We start from the raw sequence: 18,016 nt of genomic DNA, 5'->3' as shown, positions 1-18,016 counted from the left end.
AATAAAATCAAAAAAAAATTAATAAGAAATATATTTTTTTAAATCAATAAATAAAACATTTTCTACTTACCGACTGCAGCACCGGGAGCCCTCCAACAGCGTGCTGGGATGCCCCCCCTCCCCTCCCAGTGTTTCTCTGTCAGTGTCTCTGTCTGTCGGTGTCTGTGTTTGACAGCGAGGGAGAGGGGGTGGAGCGGGGGAGAGGGGGTGGAGCGGGGGAGAGGGGGTGGAGCGGGGGAGAGGGGGAGAGGGGGAGAGGGGTTGGAGTGGGGGAGAGTAGTGAGTAGTGAGAGAAGGGAGGGAGGGGGGTGAGTAGTGAGAGAAGGGAGGGAGGGGGGTGAGGTGAGTAGTGAGAGAAGGGAGGGAGGGGGGTGAGGTGAGTAGTGAGAGAAGGGAGGGAGGGGGGGGTGAGGTGAGTAGTGAGAGAAGGGAGGGAGGGGGGCGAGGTGAGTAGTGAGAGAAGGGAGGGAGGGGGCCGAGGTGAGTAGTGAGAGAAGGGAGGGAGGGGGGCGAGGTGAGTAGTGAGAGAAGGGAGGGAGGGGGCGAGGTGAGTAGTGAGAGAAGGGAGGGAGGGAGGGCGAGGTGAGTAGTGAGAGAAGGGAGGGAGGGAGGGCGAGGTGAGTAGTGAGAGAAGGGACGGAGGGGGGGCGAGGTGAGTAGTGAGAGAAGGGACGGAGGGGGGGGCGAGGTGAGTAGTGAGAGAAGGGAGGGCGAGGTGAGTAGTGAGAGAAGGGACGGGGGGGGGCGAGGTGAGTAGTGAGAGAAGGGAGGGAGGGGGGCGAGGTGAGTAGTGAGAGAAGGGAGGGAGGGGGGCGAGGTGAGTAGTGAGAGAAGGGAGGGAGGGGGGCGAGGTGAGTAGTGAGAGAAGGGAGGGAGGGGGGCGAGGTGAGTAGTGAGAGAAGGGAGGGAGGGGGGCGAGGTGAGTAGTGAGAGAAGGGAGGGATGGGGGGGCGAGGTGAGTAGTGAGAGAAGGGAGGGATGGGGGGCGAGTAGTGAGAGAAGGGAGGGAGGGGGGCGAGTAGTGAGAGAAGGGAGGGAGGGGGGCGAGTAGTGAGAGAAGGGAGGGAGGGGGGCGAGTAGTGAGAGAAGGGAGGGAGGGGGGCGAGTAGTGAGAGAAGGGAGGGAGGGGGGAAGTAGTGAGAGAAGGGAGGGAGGGGGAAGTAGTGAGAGAAGGGAGGGAGGGGGGGGGTGAGAGAAGGGAGGGAGAGGGGGGTGAGAGAAGGGAGGGAGGGGGGGGTGAGAGAAGGGAGGGAGGGGGGGGTGAGAGAAGGGAGGGAGGGAGGGGGGGGTGAGAGAAGGGAGGGAGAGAGAAGGGAGGGAGGGGGGGGTGAGAGAAGGGAGGGAGGGGGGGGTGAGAGAAGGGAGGGAGGGGGGGGTGAGAGAAGGGAGGGAGGGGGGGGTGAGAGAAGGGAGGGAGGGGGGGGTGAGAGAAGGGAGGGAGGGGGGGGTGAGAGAAGGGAGGGAGGGGGGGGTGAGAGAAGGGAGGGAGGGGGGGGTGAGAGAAGGGAGGGAGGGGGGGTGAGAGAAGGGAGGGAGGGGGGGGTGAGAGAAGGGAGGGAGGGGGGGGTGAGAGAAGGGAGGGAGGGGGGGGGAGAGAAGGGAGGGAGGGGGGGGTGAGAGAAGGGAGGGGGGGGGGGGTGAGAGAAGGGAGGGAGGGGGGGGTAGAGAGAAGGGAGGGAGGGGGGGGTGAGAGAAGGGAGGGAGGGGGGGGTGAGAGAAGGGAGGGAGGGGGGGTGAGAGAAGGGAGGGAGGGGGGGGTGAGAGAAGGGAGGGAGGGGGGGGTGAGAGAAGGGAGGGGGGGGGGGTGAGAGAAGGGAGGGAGGGGGGGGTGAGAGAAGGGAGGGAGGGGGGGGTGAGAGAAGGGAGGGAGGGGGGGTGAGAGAAGGGAGGGAGGGGGGGGTGAGAGAAGGGAGGGAGGGGAGTGGGTGAGAGAAGGGAGGGAGGAAGGGGGAAAGAGGGTGAGAGAAGGGAGGGGGTGAGAGGAGGGAGGGGAGTGGGGTGAGAGAAGGGAGGGAGGGAGGAGAGTGGGGTGAGAGAAGGGAGGGAGGGAGGAGAGTGGGGTGAGAGAAGGGAGGGAGGGAGGGGGAAGAGAAGGGAGGGAGGGGGGTGAGAGAAGGGAGGGAGGGAGGGAGGGGAGGGGTGGGGGAAGAGAAGGGAGAGAGAAAGAGAGAGGGAGAGAGAGAGAGAGAGAGAGAGAGAGAGAGAGAGAGAGAGAGAAAGGAGAGAAAGGAGAGAAAGGAGAGAAAGGAGAGAAAGGAGACTGAAGGGGCCGGGCCAAGACTTCGAGCTTAGACTTACTGGATTGACAGGTAGGTGGCGTCGGGTCCGGGGTCCGGGAGCGCGGATCGGGGGCGGAGATCGGTTGGGGCAGGGGGGAGGGGAGATCGGTCGGGAGCGGGGGAAGCGGAGGTCGGGTCGGGGCGGTGGGAGCGGGCATCAAGTCGGCTCGGGTCCGTTCGGGAGGAAGCAGGAGAGCTGGGCGTGGGAGGCAGCCTTATGCACGCAGCCCCAGTGAGGCCATTCGGCCAGAGCTAGGGGCTGCGTGCTTCGGGCCCCTCCCACACAGTTTTGGGCGCCTGGAGCTACTGCACATGCGCGCCCACTGTAGCGTGCATTTGTGCAGAGGACCCGGCACTGTTTTCAGCGCAGGGACCTAGCTCCGCCCCCTGCAGCTCGTGCTGCGCCGCGCCGAGGGCCAGAGGTCCAGCAGGGAGCCGGAGAATCTGGAAGTTTTTTTTAGGTGCACTTTGTGGCGTGAAAAACGGGCGGCCAGGTCGGGACTACGCCGTTCTAGGCGCGGCCCGAAACGTGGGCCCATAATCTTTTTCACATCATCCACCAGCAATAAACTCTCGCCACATCCTGATAAAGCACCATGCCATTTTTTTTATGTATTGGTTCACATTTCAGCTGTGCTCAAATTAGTATTGCTTTCCGCACATACCTAGTTATCATTTTTTTCAAAATTCAAGTAACTATCGTTAAAATGAATGTCGAGATTTCAGTTATTCAGTTAAATTCCCTTTGAAAACTCCAGAGTATATTGATATTGTCTGTTGATGCTGCAAAAATAGTTCACAGACCAAAGTGCATCAATAATTGTGCAAATAAAGGGCATATCAAAGACTTACAATTGATCTCTGACTGTGTCCTTTCTGCTCTTGTGTTCTTGTTGTTGGAGCGAATGGTATGAGGAACAGCAGGGAGGGGCTATAAATTAGAGAAAATTAAAAACGTCAACTTTCTCATATAAATTCCATAGGAGACTATTACAAGAATATTGGCAACAATGAATCTTTGCCCTGCCACAGACTAGTTGGCCAAAAGCATTCTTCATCCGAGGACACCAATCAATCAGTTTACTTGTCCATTAGTACAGGGGTTGGGGGCAGGCCCTGGGTCGAGTTCCAAATGTGGGGGAGGTTGCAGTCGGATGGGGATGGAGCAGCTCAACGTCCGTGAGACAGCATCAGGTAGATGCAGGCTGAGTCAGGGGGTTGGGGTGCAGGGGAGAGCTGGGCGCTGGCTACAGAGTCCGCACCCTCGGCCCCGGCTTGGTAATCCCCAGAAACCATTACTCAGTGGTGCAGTCATTCCTTGGTCTATCAGAGGTGCCGGGCCCGCAGCGTTTCTAAAACCTTCCGTTGTAAAGCCCAGTAACATTGCGTTTGGAACTCAGAACTGGATTCCTCACCCCTCTCCCCCCCCCCACCCACCCCCCCACACTGTTAGACAACAAGACCTCCAACCCCCACAGAATTTTTACACAGAACAAATACTTGTATTGTGTTATAGGGGGTCCGCAGAATTTTTATAACATGGGAGGGGGATCTCAGAAGCTCAAAGGTGAACCCCTGCATTAGTATACCCTTCTCATTTGTTCCTACAAAGCACAGATTGCACTGTTCATAACTAATGATGCAACCATGCTGATCTTGAGTTCTTCAATTAACTGGCTGAAAAACATATCCAGTAAATGGCAACTGAGCAGCCAAACTGACATTTCAGGCTTGGCACAACATAGCCCAGCCTCATCTTTGCTGTTAGCTGTGTCATTTGCACTTGACACCACACTCTGCCTACTGTATTTTACACCTGTTGTTCTTCCTTGGATTTCTAGTCTGATGAAATGTATACCTGCCTGGGTGCTCTTCATTTATTTCTCTAGGTCTTACTTTTCAGTTAATTTTGTCTGTTTCAATTTGAAGTGCTTGGTTTGAGGCCAGGCCAATTATAAAGGTGCAGCCTTGAAAAAGGATCAAAACCATACATGTTACGGTATTTCATACCTCAAGGTCATCATCATCGGTCTCACCGAAATGGTGGTGATTTTCAGGATTATTCACTTTGTCCAACAAATCTACTGCCAATGATCTGGATAACACTGGCTGTGCTAAAAATGAATGCTGGAGAAAAAAAAAATTATAATCTCTCAGAAAATTGGATATTGAACAAAAGCACATAAATTATGCAGTTTATAATCAAATGGGTTGGGATTTATAACGATTACAGGACCCAACTGAGATTTAAAATGCTTTTGCCAAAGCACTGCATCACAATGTAAATATTACAAAGAGTACCCATTGCAAGATTCATGTCTCCCTAGATATCCTCAAGGCTACAACGATGCTGATCATTCCTGTAAGCACTTCGAATGACTTGTGTCCGAAAATGTGCTCCAATTCTCCAATATCTAATTGTACAATGGCATAACCCAAGAATATAACAATAGGACACGTGACCTGAATTGGATATCACATCTGTTGAATGTGCCCTTCCCCATTCGTTCCAAAGGTGGTCTAAAATAATTTTGAGGGAAAAACCCTGATACAAGTCGTCAAGCTGCTTTATTTTACAGGCAATAAGTGAATGTACAGAGTAACAGCTGTAATCAAATCTCACCATAATTCCACTACTAAACGCTCCTCTAGCGATAAAGTACGAGGCAAACTAATGGGACTAAAGGTGGACAAGATCTCTGGACCTGATGGCATGCAACGTCGGGTCTTAAAATAAGTGGCTGCATGAGTTGCAACCTACCAAAATTCCTTGAATTCTGGAGAGATCCCAGCGGACTGGAAAACCGCAAATTTAATACCTCTATTTAAGAAAGGAGGGAGACAGAAAGCAGAAAACTATAGACCAGTTAGCCTAACATATATCACTGGGAAAATGCTGGAGTCCATCATTAAGGAAGTAGTAGCAGGACATTCAGAAAATCATAACACAGTCAAGCAGAGTCAGCATGGTTTTATGAAAGGGAAATCATGTTTGACAAATCTGCTGGAGTTCTTTGAGGATGTAACGAGCAAAGTGGATAAAGGAGAACCTGCTAATGTCGTATATTTGGATTTCCAGAAAGCATTCGATAAGGTACCATATAAAAGGTTACTGCACAAGTAAGAGCTCACGAGGTTGGGGGTAATATATTAACGTGGATAGAGGATTGGCTCGCTAACAGAAAACAGAATCGGGATCAATGGGTAATTTTCAGGTTGGCAAACTGTAACAGGTGGGGTACCACAGGGATCAGTGCTGGGGCCTCAACTATTTACAATTTATATTAATGACTTGGATGAAGAGACCCAGCGTAACGTAACCAAATTTGCGGATGATACAAAGATAGGTGGGAAAGCAAGTTGTGAGGATGACGCAAATAATCTATAAAGGGAATATAGATAGGCTCAGTGGGCCCAATTTTCCCCAACCCCTTTTTTCGGCGCACTTACCTTAAATGTGCCGACTTTGCGCGCTGGAAACGGCGCCAAAAAAAGAAGAACATAACAAGAACAAGAACGGCGCCATCATGCCCACTCTCCGCTGTCCCCGATCTTCGCCGCACCCTATCCCCGGCCGAGTGGCCTCCTGCACTGGCTGGCCGGCCTGTTGACTTCTCGGACCGAGGTAGGACTTCAGTTTTATTTTTTTATTTATTGATGATCATGATTGAGAGTTTTGATTTGGGGGGGGGGGGGGGGAAGGGGGGGGAAACGGGGGACGGGACGACTTTAAAAAAAAACTTGATTCTGGCATAAAGGTAGAGCTTCTATTTTTTATTTGTTATTGATTGATTGCTTATTACTTTTTGTGGTTTGTTTAGTGCTTTGTAAGTCTTGGTGTAGGTCCTCAGTTTCTTTGTATTTTTTTTTTATTTGTTATTGAATGCTTATTTTTGTGCTTTGTAAGTGTTGGTGCTTTAAAAGTACTAACTTGCACCGAATTAACTGCCCGCAACGTTTTTCAGAGCTAGCCACATATGCTGACCCAAGTCGATTTGGAGTAAGTTTTAGCTGGCCAAAGTGGCATAAATGGCCAAAACTGGCAATAGTGTCTGGGAACGTCCCCTTTTGGAAAAAAAACTAAAAAAATCGTACCTAACTGACTTACTCTGGAGCAAATTTTGGGGGAAAATGGCATTTTTTTTAAAAACTTATGCCAGAAAAAACAACTTGCTCCAAAAAAATTGATGCAAGTCATGGCCAAAATTGGGCCCAGTGAGTGGGCAAAAATTTGGCAGATGGACTATAATGCGGGAAAAAATATGTGAGGTTATCTGCACAAAAAAGCAAATTACTACTTAAATGGGGAGCAATTACAAAATGCTGTAGTACAGAGAGATCTGGGGGTTCTTGTGCATGAAACGCAAAAAGTTAGCATGCAGGTATAGCAAGTAATCAGGAAGGCAAATGGAATGCTGGCCTTTATTGCAAAGGGGATGAAGTATAAAAGTACGGAAGTCCTGCTCCAACTGTCCAGGGCATTGGTAAGACCACACCTGGAGTATTGAGTACAGTTTTGGTCTCCTTATTTAAAGGAAGGATATACTTCCTTTGGAGGCAGTTCAGAGAAGGCTCACTAGGTTGATTCCGGAGATGAAGGGGTTGTCATATGAAGAAAGGTTGAGCCTATACTCCTTGGAGTTTAGATAAATGAGAGGTGATCTTATTGAAACATAAAAGATTCTGAGGGGGATAGACAGGGTGATGCAGAGAGAATGTTTCCCCTCATGGGGGAATCTAGAGCTAGGGGGCATAGTTTCAGAATAAAGGGTCACCCATATAAAACAGAAATGAGGAGGAATTTCTTCTCTCAGAGGGTTGTGAATCTTTGGAATTTCCGACCCGCGGGCAGCTGTGGAGGCTGGGTCATTGAATATATTTAAGGTGGAGATGGACAGATTTTTGAATGATAAGGGAGTCAAGGGTTATGGGGAACGAGCGGGGAAGTGGATTTGAGGCCAGGATCAGATCAGTCATGATCTTACTGAATGGCGGAGCAGGCTCGAGGGGCCAAATGGTCTACTCCTGCTCCTATTTCTTATGTTATGTTCTTGTTCCTCAAGGGCAATAATAAAAATAGGCCACACTATCCCTTTTAGCAAAATTATTAAATTTGTTGTGGTGAGCTTTCTGATCCTAGCTGGCTCTATGCTCAGGATGAGCGAGTTTCTTCTCACTAGGCCAAGCTTCTGCCCCAGACCTAGCTAGCTGACTGACCCATACTGCCAACAACATCCACTCTCGTCACTATCAACCATACTGCAGTGTGCACTATCCACAGGAAGCACTGCAGCAATCACTAAGGAAGTGGTGCTCAGTAGGATAATGGGGCTAAAGGCAGATAAATCCCCTGGACCTGATGGCTTGCATCCTAGGGTCTTGAGAAGGGATTGTGGATGCATTGGTTGTAATTTACCAAAATTCCCTGGATTCTGGGGAGGACCCAGCAGATTGGAAAACTGCAAATGTAACACCCCTATTTAAAAAAGGAGGCAGACAAAAAGCAGGAAACTATAGACCAGTTAGCCTAACATCTGTGGTTGGGAAGATGTTGGAGTTCATTATTAAAGAAGCAGTAGCAGGACATTTGGAAAAGCAAAATTCGGTCAGGCAGAGTCAGCATGGATTTATGAAGGGGAAGTCATGTTTGACAAATTTGGTAGAATTCTTTGAGGATGTAATGAACAGGGTGGATAAAGGGGAACCAGTGGATGTGGTGTATTTGGACTTCCAGAAAGCATTTGACAAGGTGCCACATAAAAGGTTACTGCACAAGATAAAAGTTCACAGGGTTGGGGTAATATATTAGCATGGATAGAAGATTGGCTAACTAACAGAAAACAGAGAGTAGAGATAAATGGTTCATTCTCTGGTTGGCAATCAACAACTAGTGGGGTGCCGCAGGGATCAGTGCTGGGACCCCAACTATTCACAATCTATATTAACGACTTGGAAGAAGGGACTGAGTGTAACGTAGCCAAGTTTGCAGACGATACAAAGATGGGAGGAAAAGCAATGTGTGAGGAGGACACAAAATTTCTGCAAAAGGACATAGATAGGCTAAGTGAGTGGGATGGAGTATAATGTCGGAAAGTGTGAGGTCATGCACTTTGGCAGAAAAAAATCAAAGAGCAAGTTATTATTTAAATGGAGAAAGATTGCAAAGTGCCACAGTGCAGTGGGACCTGGGGGTACTTGTGCAGGAAACACAAGGATAGTATGCAGGTACAGCAAGTGATCTGGAAGGCCAATGGTATCTTGGCCTTGATTGCAAAGGGGATGGAGTATAAAAGCAGAGAAGTCTTGCTACAGCAATAGACAGTATTGGTGAGGTCACACCTGGAATACTGCGTGCAGTGTTGGTTTCCATATTTACGAAAGAATATACTTGCTTTGGAGGCAGTTCAGAGAAGGTTCACTCGGTTTATTCTGGGAATGAGGGGGTTGACTTATGGAGGAAAGGTTGAGTAGGTTGGGCCTCTACTCATTGGAATTCAGAAGAATGAGAGGTGATCTTATTGAAACATATAAGATTATGAGGGGGCTTGACAAGGTGGTTGCAGAGAGGATGCTTCCACTGATGGGGGAGACTAGAACTAGAGGGCATGATCTTAGAATAAGGGGCCGCCCATTTAAAACAGAGAAGAGGAGAAATTTCTTCTCGGAGGGCTGTAAATCTGTGGAATTCGCTGCCTCAGAGCTTTGGAAGCTGGGACATTGCCTATTTCTGTCTTAAATTTATTCAGTTTCTTAAACGATAAGGAGATAATGGGTTATGGGGAGCAGGTGGGGAAGTGGAGCTGAGTCCATGATCAGATCAGCCATGATCTTATTGAGTGGCAGAGCAGGCCTGAAGGGCTATATGGCCTACTCCGGTTCCTAGTTCTTATGTTCTTATGTAACCTGCTACGGCTTTGTCAACAGCACCTCCCAAGTCCACAACCTTCATCATCTAGAAGAATAAAGGCATCAGGTGCATGGGAACACCATCACCTCCAAGATCTCCTTCAACAAACACACCATCCCGCTTTGAACATAGATCACCATTCCTTAATCGCCACTGGGTCAAAATCCTAGAACTTCCTACCAAACAGCACTGTGGGTGTACCTTTGTCACATGGACTACAGTGGGTCAAGAAGTTGTTTCACCACCATCTCTCAAGGGCAACTAGCGATCGACAAGAAATTCTGGTGTTAATGCCCAAATCCAGAGAATGAATTTGTTTTTGTTTTTTTTTTTTTTTAAAAAGTGCGAGGATTATTCCTCGGACTTCTTCCCTGGTCAGTGATTCACCAGTAGGCCTGTCAATAAAACTGGCTACCTCTCCTATCTTTGGATGCTAGTTTAAAGAAACCTGCTATTCTCAAAATCTGTAAGGCCATCCTGACTTAATGGGCCTGGACTGAAACAAAGTGACTCTCCTTATCTTGGTATGAAATAGACTGTAAGCTGCAATATTCAACAAACCAGTTTGTCTCACCTTAATGGACTAGGCATTAAAGAGGTGTATGAACAAGTAAACCCTTCAGCCTATAGCTTTATAAATCTGTACAAAATCACTTCTAAGCATAAATGATTCCCAAATCCTTTTCAAGAAGAAAGTGATCTGAAATCCTGAAATATGACAATACCATTACCAACACAAAACTATTTGTCATTCAGTGCACAGCTAGAAAGACCCAAAGGATCAATCATTCAATCTTAATTAATTTGTTCTGTCTGTTGTGTACATGGAGTCTCGTCTAGATGACCAAGCTGGTCAATTTTCTTCTTCATTTGTAAGTATGCAAGTAAAAAAAATAGCCAAGAAAAAAACAAAACATATTATGCTGAAATATTTTTCCTCAATTGCATTATACCAAAAAAAAAATCAATTCACCATAAACCCTCCAAGATACAGCTGCCATGAGATTTTCCATGCGTGCCAGTATATACCACTAAAATAAATTTCTAACACATTAACAGAATTCAACATTTTAAAAGAAAACTGCCCCCACAAAATTACTTGCTCCATCTTCCAATTACTCCAGCAAATCCCTTGCCCTCACCCCATACCCAGTTAAGGCACAATGTTAAAAGCCAAACATTTTGAATGAGCCCCTGTGCAACAGAACAAAAATAATGGATGTGTAAAGAGCACAATTCTACTTTTAGAGTGATGAGACATAGCCAAGTAACCATACTACAACTCCCAGATATCAGATCTCAGTACCAGGCCCCCAACATTCCCATTTCCTGTCCTTCTGCAACTTCCATGGTCCACAATTCATCACTTTCTCTTCTCCTTAAACCTAAATTGGCCAGCTCTTGCTCTAAAGTCTAAACTTCCAATTTATTTGCCCTGTTTCATTTCCTGTCACTCCCTCATTTTCTCATTCATGCCCAGTTCCGTCCACTCTATTCATATATGAATCTCCAACCCCTACCCCACCCTCCCCAACTGCTCGTCCACCTTCAACTCTAGGTCTTGTGCTATCCCTGCTTCAATGCTGCACCTCACTCTCGGATATCTATCCACTTTTGGATTTCACTGCTTGTTCCATCCCTTCCTAGTTCTCCACACATTCCCAGACTTTGCTGCTCCCTGTGGCTGGAAGCTATGTAGCTATGGATGGATAAGTATATAGAGTTCCATAACAAGTAGAGATATTTTCTTGGATCAGAGGAAAGGTTAGGCGAGCTCCTATTTACTTAATACTAATTCTTTGTCCAAATCTAAAATTTACTTACAGTCAATAGCTTCTCAGCTGTTGGTCTCTTCTTCGGATTTTTTGTCAATGCTACTTTGAGAAAAGAGTGGAATGGTGTGGTCCTTTTTTTTAAAAAAAAAGTGAATTTCAGTAATACACTGGCTGATGAAAAAAATCCAGTCACTTTCAATAATAATTACTATATCAGTAACAATTGTAGCCTTTTAATGGTCTCCAGTTGCTACTGTGCTTAATTGTTACTTTCATAGTTAAACACAATAGGCAGGAAGATATGCAAAATGCTTGACATGCACAGCATTTGCAGTTTTTTATCTGAATGACATGTTGTCAAACAAAATTCTTCACAACTATGACAAGACAAATATTTTGTTTCCATAAAAGGATTCAATGTATATACTACAAATGGAATTGAAGAGATAGTAGCTCCATCTCTGTTTTAGTACTGCTCAATTTTATTTTTGTTGTTTTGTGACATCAGAATTCCTCAATTAAACTTCTGAAAATCATTTGATAAATTCCGATTTGAAAGAAAGAGCCTCAGGACATGCCAAGGTGCTTCACAGCCAATTTTCATACAGTGCGGTCCCACAAACGAGATAAATGACCAGTTATCCTGTTTTTGGTGGTATTGGTTGCCAGGACACTGGGAGGAATCGTTGCTCCTCTTCAAAAGAGTTTCATGGGATCTGTACATCCACCCAAGCAGGCAGACGCAGCCTTGGTTTAACAGTGCATCAGAACAACAGCACCTCCAGCACTTCTTCAATACTGCACTGAAGTGTTATCTTGGATTATGTGCTCAAGTCCTGCAGTAGGGCTTTGACCCACAACCTTCTGACTCCCAAGATTAAATTGCTTCCATTAAGTCAAGCTCAAAGTGGTTGGGATTCAGGGGAAGTATTCGGAATGGATAATTAGCTGGAGATGAAAAACAACAGTACTTGTTAGAGGAATTATGTCAGTCTAGAGGAAGATGAGGGGACAGGTGGAGAGAGAGAGAAAAGATCAGTATTGGGACCATTGTTGTTTCTAATTTACAATAATGACTTGGATTTAGAAACTTAAAGCAAATTGATCAAATTTTCAGATGGTAGAAAACTAGAAGGGGCAGTTGATTCTGATGAGGCGGTTCAGATATGGAAGTAGGCAGAACTAAGGTAGATGATATTTAATGCAGATACCTGTAAAGTACTACACAAAGGAAGAACAAAAATGGGAAATACACACTCCATAAATGGTGTTTAAAGATGAAGTAGTAAGAGACAGATAGTTCTCAGCAGACTAGACACAACACATCCAATCACCACAGTGCAGCCGCCAACAAAGAAAATAGAATGTTGAACTATATAGCCAAAATAGTAGTGTACAAATCAGGGGAAGTCCTGCTCAAACTATACAGTGCTGTGGTCAGTTCACACGTTGAGCATTGCATTCAGTTTTGGTCACCAAAATAGTTAACCACTAGAAACAGTTTAGAGAAGTGCCATGAGGCTGATTCCTAGTATTAAAGGTCTAAATTATGAGTAAAGACTGAAAAAGCTTCGTTATTTGGATTTATTTCATGAATTCAATTTGAATTAGTTTCAACTCCCTTCCTGGCATCAATGTTACAATAACTGTGAGCTGGACACAAAGGTATGCATACTCACCATTTCACTTTGTCTTTCAACTTAGGAGGTTGAAATCCACTCTTACTCATCAAGAACAATGCCCTATGAGTATAAACATGAGTCGCAATAATGTAATGTAAAAAAAAAAAATCAAGATACATAATTAATAACTGATTATTGGAAGAACCCGTGTTTTTGTGTTAGAAAATCTACAGCACAGAAACAGTCCAATCGGCCCATCTGGTATATGACTGTTTATATACCACATAAACCTCCTCCCACTCTAATTACCTCTTCCAACCCTGCCCCTGTATTCCTCTTTTCCCTTGTGCCTCATTTATGCATCAAGCCTCCCCTTAAATGCATTGCTATTTGTTTCAACCACGACATGTGGCAGCAAGTTGTACATTCTCATCACTCTGTATGTAAAGATATTCTTCCTAAGTTTTTTTATTTGATCTGTTAGTGATTATATTTATGTCCCCCTTTGTGGAGTGACCTATAAGTGGAAACAGTTTCTCCACATGCACCCGACTGAACCCCTTCATAATTTAAACAACCTCTATCAGGTCTCCTCTTAGTTTTCTATTTCTCCAAAGAAAAGAGCCCCAGCCTGCTCAGTCTTTCTGGATAGATGCATCCTGTCAATTCTGGTAACAGCCTTGTAAATCTTTTCCCCATTTTTTCCTGTGCCTCAATATCCTTTTTGTAATATGGAGATCAAAGCGTGGTCTAACCAAGGTTCTATATAAATTTAACACTACTGCCTTGCTTTTGTATTCTATTGCTCTAGAAATAAAGCTCAATACTCTTGTTTGCAATCTTTATAGCCTTATCAACTTATGTTGCTACTTTTAACGATTTATGTATCTGTATTCCCAGATCTCTTTGCTCCTCTACACCATCTAGTTTCACAACTTCCAAGGAATAATGGCCGCCTATCAAAATGGACCTCATACTTTACTATATTGAATTTCATTTGCCATTTATCCGCCCACTCAGCAAGTTTTATGTCATCCTGTATTTTGGTGCTGCCCTCCACATTATTGGCTATACGCCCCAATTTGGTATTACCTATATCTGCAAATTTTGACCCTATACCTCCAATTTCTGCATCAAAATCACGTATGTATATGGTGAACAATAAGCATGGATCCCTGCGGGACACCACTTCCAACTTTCTACCAATCTGAGAAATTTCCCTCAACTCTTTCAATCCATCCTGCTACCTGGCCCCTGACTCCAGCTGCCAAATTGATCCCTGAATTAAAAATTAAAACTATTTTAAGCCATTTTCCTCTCATTCGCTCAGCAAGAAAGTACAAAAATTGCATGAGTTATTTTCTTTGGACACAACCATCCTATTGGTGCTGCAACCCAGATAATTTATCCAACAATAACACATTATTTGATGTTGAAATTTGACTACAAAGACCGACCAAGTCACATGTCAATCTCTTCATTTCTGGGGCTAAATTGGCTAAAAACCAGCCTGTGTACCTAGTTTTCAGCTGTAGTCCATTTTTTTTCATTGCTCCACCCAACTCCAAAATGGATGGTGGGGCTCCAAGAGAGAAGAACAGTTAAAGAAATGAACGAACAAACTTACATTTATATAGTGCCTTTCATGTCATTAGGATATCCTAAGTGCTTTACAGCCCATGAAATACTGTGGCAATTTAGGGAAACTCGGCTGCCAATTTGCACCCAAGACCCCACAATCAGTAATGAGATAAATGACTGGGTAATCTGTTTTATCAATGTTGGTTGAAGGATAAATATTGGACAGGACACAGAACTCCCCTGCTTTTCTTTTACTAGTGACATCGATTCTTTTATGGCCACCTGAGAAGGCTGATAGGGTCTCAGTTTAACGTCTCATCCGAAAAACAGCATCTGCAACAGTGCAGAACTGTACTGAAGTGTCAGCCTAGATAATGTACAACTAATCTCTGTAGTGGGCATTAACCCATGACTTTCTTACTCAGAAGCAAGAGTGCTACTACTGAGCCAAGTCCGACACCTTGGTTGAAAGGTTGCAGTAAGTAAAAAATGAGAGGATAGAAACAAAACAACAGGCCAAATAGAATTGTTTAAAATTAGTTTTATAATAAATTTCTCAATAGTATGCAGGGTTAGTACTTTTACATCGTGCCGCAGAGAGTAATAGTTCCCAAGTTCGAAAGTGATGGAAATTGAGATCATAAATTGGCTCAACCAAGATGCCGATTAGCATGATACCTCAGGAGTCAGTACTTGAGCTGTTATTATTTAAACTTATTATGTACTCAGGACAAGAAATACATAAGAATCTTTAAGGTCAGTGTTGTTGCTGATTGAAGTATTGGCTGTGGCTCAGTGGTAGTACTCCTGCCCGAGTCAGAAAGCTGTAGGTTCAAATCCCACTCCAGAGACGTGAGTACCTAATGCTAGGCTGACACATCAATGAGGAACTGCTATCTTTCGGTTAAAACATTAAACTGACGCCCATCGGCCCTCTCAGGTGAACGTAAAAGATCCCAGGCACTATTCCAAGAGCAGAGGAGTTCACCCGGTGTCTTGGCTAACGTTTATTCTTCAACCAACACCAAAAACAGATTTATAAACAGAAAATGCTGGAAATACTCAGGTCAGATAGCAAAAAAATGAGAGTTAACATCTCAGGTCTGTGACCATTTGTCAGAACTGGAACATTTTACAGATGTAACAGGTTTTAAGCAAGTACAGAGGAAGGGAAGATGGGGGGGGGGGGGGGGGGCGCGGCAGGAGGGGAGGAAGGTACAAAACTTAAGGCCTGTGATAGAGTGGAAGACAGGACTGATTAAATGACAAAAGGGATGATGCAAGGCAAATGAGGGTGGCAATGGAACAAGTAAAGAATCAAAAAAGATAGGTCTAGAGGAGCTGCAAATGGCATCAGCAGAATCATTACCAGCACCTGCTGTCTAAAAAGGTGGGAGCAGTGGTTATGATCAGAAATTGTTGAACTCAATGTTGAGTCTGGAAGGCTGCAAAGTATCTAATTGAAAGACGAGGTGCTGTTCTTTGAGCTTGTGTTGAGCTTCATTGAAACAGTGTAGAAGATCGAGAACCGGGGGGAGGGGGGGGGGGGGGGGGGGGGGGGAAAAAGAGGTTGCAGCGTAGAATTAAAATGGCAAGCGACCGGAAACCCAGGGTCACGCTTGCAGACTGAACGGAGGTGTTCAGAAAAGCGATCACCCAATCTGCATTTGGTCTCTCCAATATAGAGACCACCTCATCCTGAGCAGTGAATACAGTATACTAAATTGAAAGTAGTACAAGTAAACCAGTTTCACCTAGAAGGCATGTTTGGGGCCCTGGACAGTGAGAAGGGGGGAGTTAAAAGGGCAGGTGTTGCCTCTCCTGCGCTTACAATGGAAGGTGCAGTGGGAAGAAGAGCGGGTGTTGGGGGTGATAGAAGAGTTGCTCAGGATGTCACTGAGGCAACGGTCTCTTTGGAATGCTGAAAGGGGAGGGGACGGGAAGACGGGTGACCAGCAGAAGTGCAGATGGACATGGTTGAGGGCCCCGTAAACCATGGTGGAGGGGAGTCCTCAGCTGAAGAAAAAGGAAGACCTAAAACAGATTATCTGGTAATTTAGTTAGCTGTAAAGTGCTTTGGGACATCCTGTGGTTGTGAAAGGCACTATATAAAGACAGGTCTTTTCTTAAAAACTCAGGATTTAATTTTTAATGTCAAAAAAGGGAGAAAAAAATCAATGGAAACAAACTGGACCTTAAAAATGAGAAAATCTGGAGATACACTACTATACTATGGGATAGAGCATAATGTGCTATGCCCATGCTTTTCTGCGGAGGAACCTGAACATTTTTTTCTAATCCCTTATATTCCTATGTATATTACAGCAATAAAATTGAAGAGTTTTGAGTACTTTGTTAGGTTTGTTTCAGGGCCAGAGAGAGAAATAAACTGAACAGCTCAAGGAGCTTCTCATTGCCATAGAGCTACCAGCAGTCTTAGAATAATTACCTCATAGGGTGCAAATCAAACATTGGAGGCTGCAGTTCAGCCAGTTCAATTGCTGTGATTCCAACTGCCCAGATGTCACATAGCTGGTTGTATCCACCATTCTTCTCTACTGCAGCAACTTCTGGAGCCATCCTATCAACAACAAATATTACCCTCAGACTCAAAAAAACTTTCAATAACATATATAATTTGCTAGCTGGGAGTTAGTTACCAAGTTACTTTCAAATAAATATAAATGCGCACTATCGTAGTGAGTGAAAACTCTGTGAAAGGCACAACTATTATGAACTAGTGGGCTGTGAAGTTTATTTCAAGAGGACTCAAAGATGCACCATATAAAACGATTGATACATTTGAGTAAGTAAACATATAACCTAACTGATTTATTCAGAGTACATTAGCCATGGTACAACTCAGCCAGTTTATAAATGTAATTTGAACCTCGCTAATTACTCCTCAGCATCCATTATGCATTGTGTAGGTATTTTATTCCCTCCAAAAAATATTTGGGCAAATTCCAGAATTACAATATTATCGTCTCATTTGTGAGATGTTATACATTCACTCGAGAGAAATATTATACATGATACATTCAATCAATTATTATTTAAATGGAGAAAGATTGCAAAGTGTTGCAGTACAGCAGGATCTGGGGGTACTTGTGCATGAAACACAAAAGGTTAGTATGCAGGTACAGAAAGTGATCAGGAAAGCCAATGGAATCTTGGCCTTTATTGCAAAGGGGATGGAGTATAAAAGCAGGGAAGTCTTCAGTTGTACAGGGTATTGGTGAGGCCACACCTGGAATATTCCATGCAGTTTTGATTCCATATTTACGAAAGGATATACTTGCCTTGGAGGCAGTTCAAAGAAGGTTCACAAGGTTGATTCCGAAGATGAGGGGGTTGACTTATGAGGAAAGGTTGAGTAGGTTGGGCCTCTACTCATTGGAATTCAGAAGAATGAGAGGTGATCTTATCGAAACATAAGATTATGAGGGGGCTTGGCAAGATGGATGCAGAGAGGATGTTTCCACTGATGGGGGAGACTAGAACTAGAGGGCATGATCTTAGAATAAGGGGCTGCCCATTTAAAACAAAGATGAGGAGAAATTTCTTCTCTCAGAGGGTTGTGAATCTGTGGAAGCTGGAACATTGAATAAATTTAAGACAGAAATAGACAGTTTCTTAAACGATAAGGGAATAAGGGGTTGTGGAAAGTGGGCAGGGAAGTGGACCCGAGTCCATGATCAGATCAGCCATGATCGTATTAAATGGCGGAGCAGGCTCGAGGGGCCGTATGACCTACTCCTGTTCCTATTTCTTATGTTCTTATGTTAATAAATATGCTGGGTCTGATAAACTTGAAACACTAGACAGAGGTTCTCAGATCTGAAAATTATA

The 18,016-nt window shown here is 44.9% G+C and overlaps 1 protein-coding gene across 3 annotated transcripts in view; it reads right to left on the bottom strand.

Moving 5' to 3' along the window:
• The window catches only part of map4k5 (mitogen-activated protein kinase kinase kinase kinase 5), a 285,168-nt gene that overhangs the window by 104,617 nt on the left and 162,535 nt on the right, over positions 1-18,016 (bottom strand). For all 3 annotated transcript variants that reach the window (XM_070879237.1, XM_070879238.1, XM_070879239.1), the window contains 5 exons: positions 16,614-16,745; positions 12,641-12,703; positions 11,011-11,092; positions 4,290-4,406; positions 3,132-3,210 (listed from right to left, as the gene is read on the bottom strand). In XM_070879237.1, coding sequence (XP_070735338.1) covers positions 3,132-3,210; positions 4,290-4,406; positions 11,011-11,092; positions 12,641-12,703; positions 16,614-16,745 — 473 coding nt within the window. The remainder of the gene's footprint in view (positions 1-3,131; positions 3,211-4,289; positions 4,407-11,010; positions 11,093-12,640; positions 12,704-16,613; positions 16,746-18,016) is intronic.

Source organism: Pristiophorus japonicus, chromosome 4 (assembly GCF_044704955.1).
Source record: "Pristiophorus japonicus isolate sPriJap1 chromosome 4, sPriJap1.hap1, whole genome shotgun sequence".
In the NCBI taxonomy this organism is placed as follows: Eukaryota; Metazoa; Chordata; class Chondrichthyes; family Pristiophoridae; genus Pristiophorus; species Pristiophorus japonicus.
Note: the sequence above shows the minus strand (reverse complement) of the source record. Positions and strands in the feature narration are given on the sequence as shown.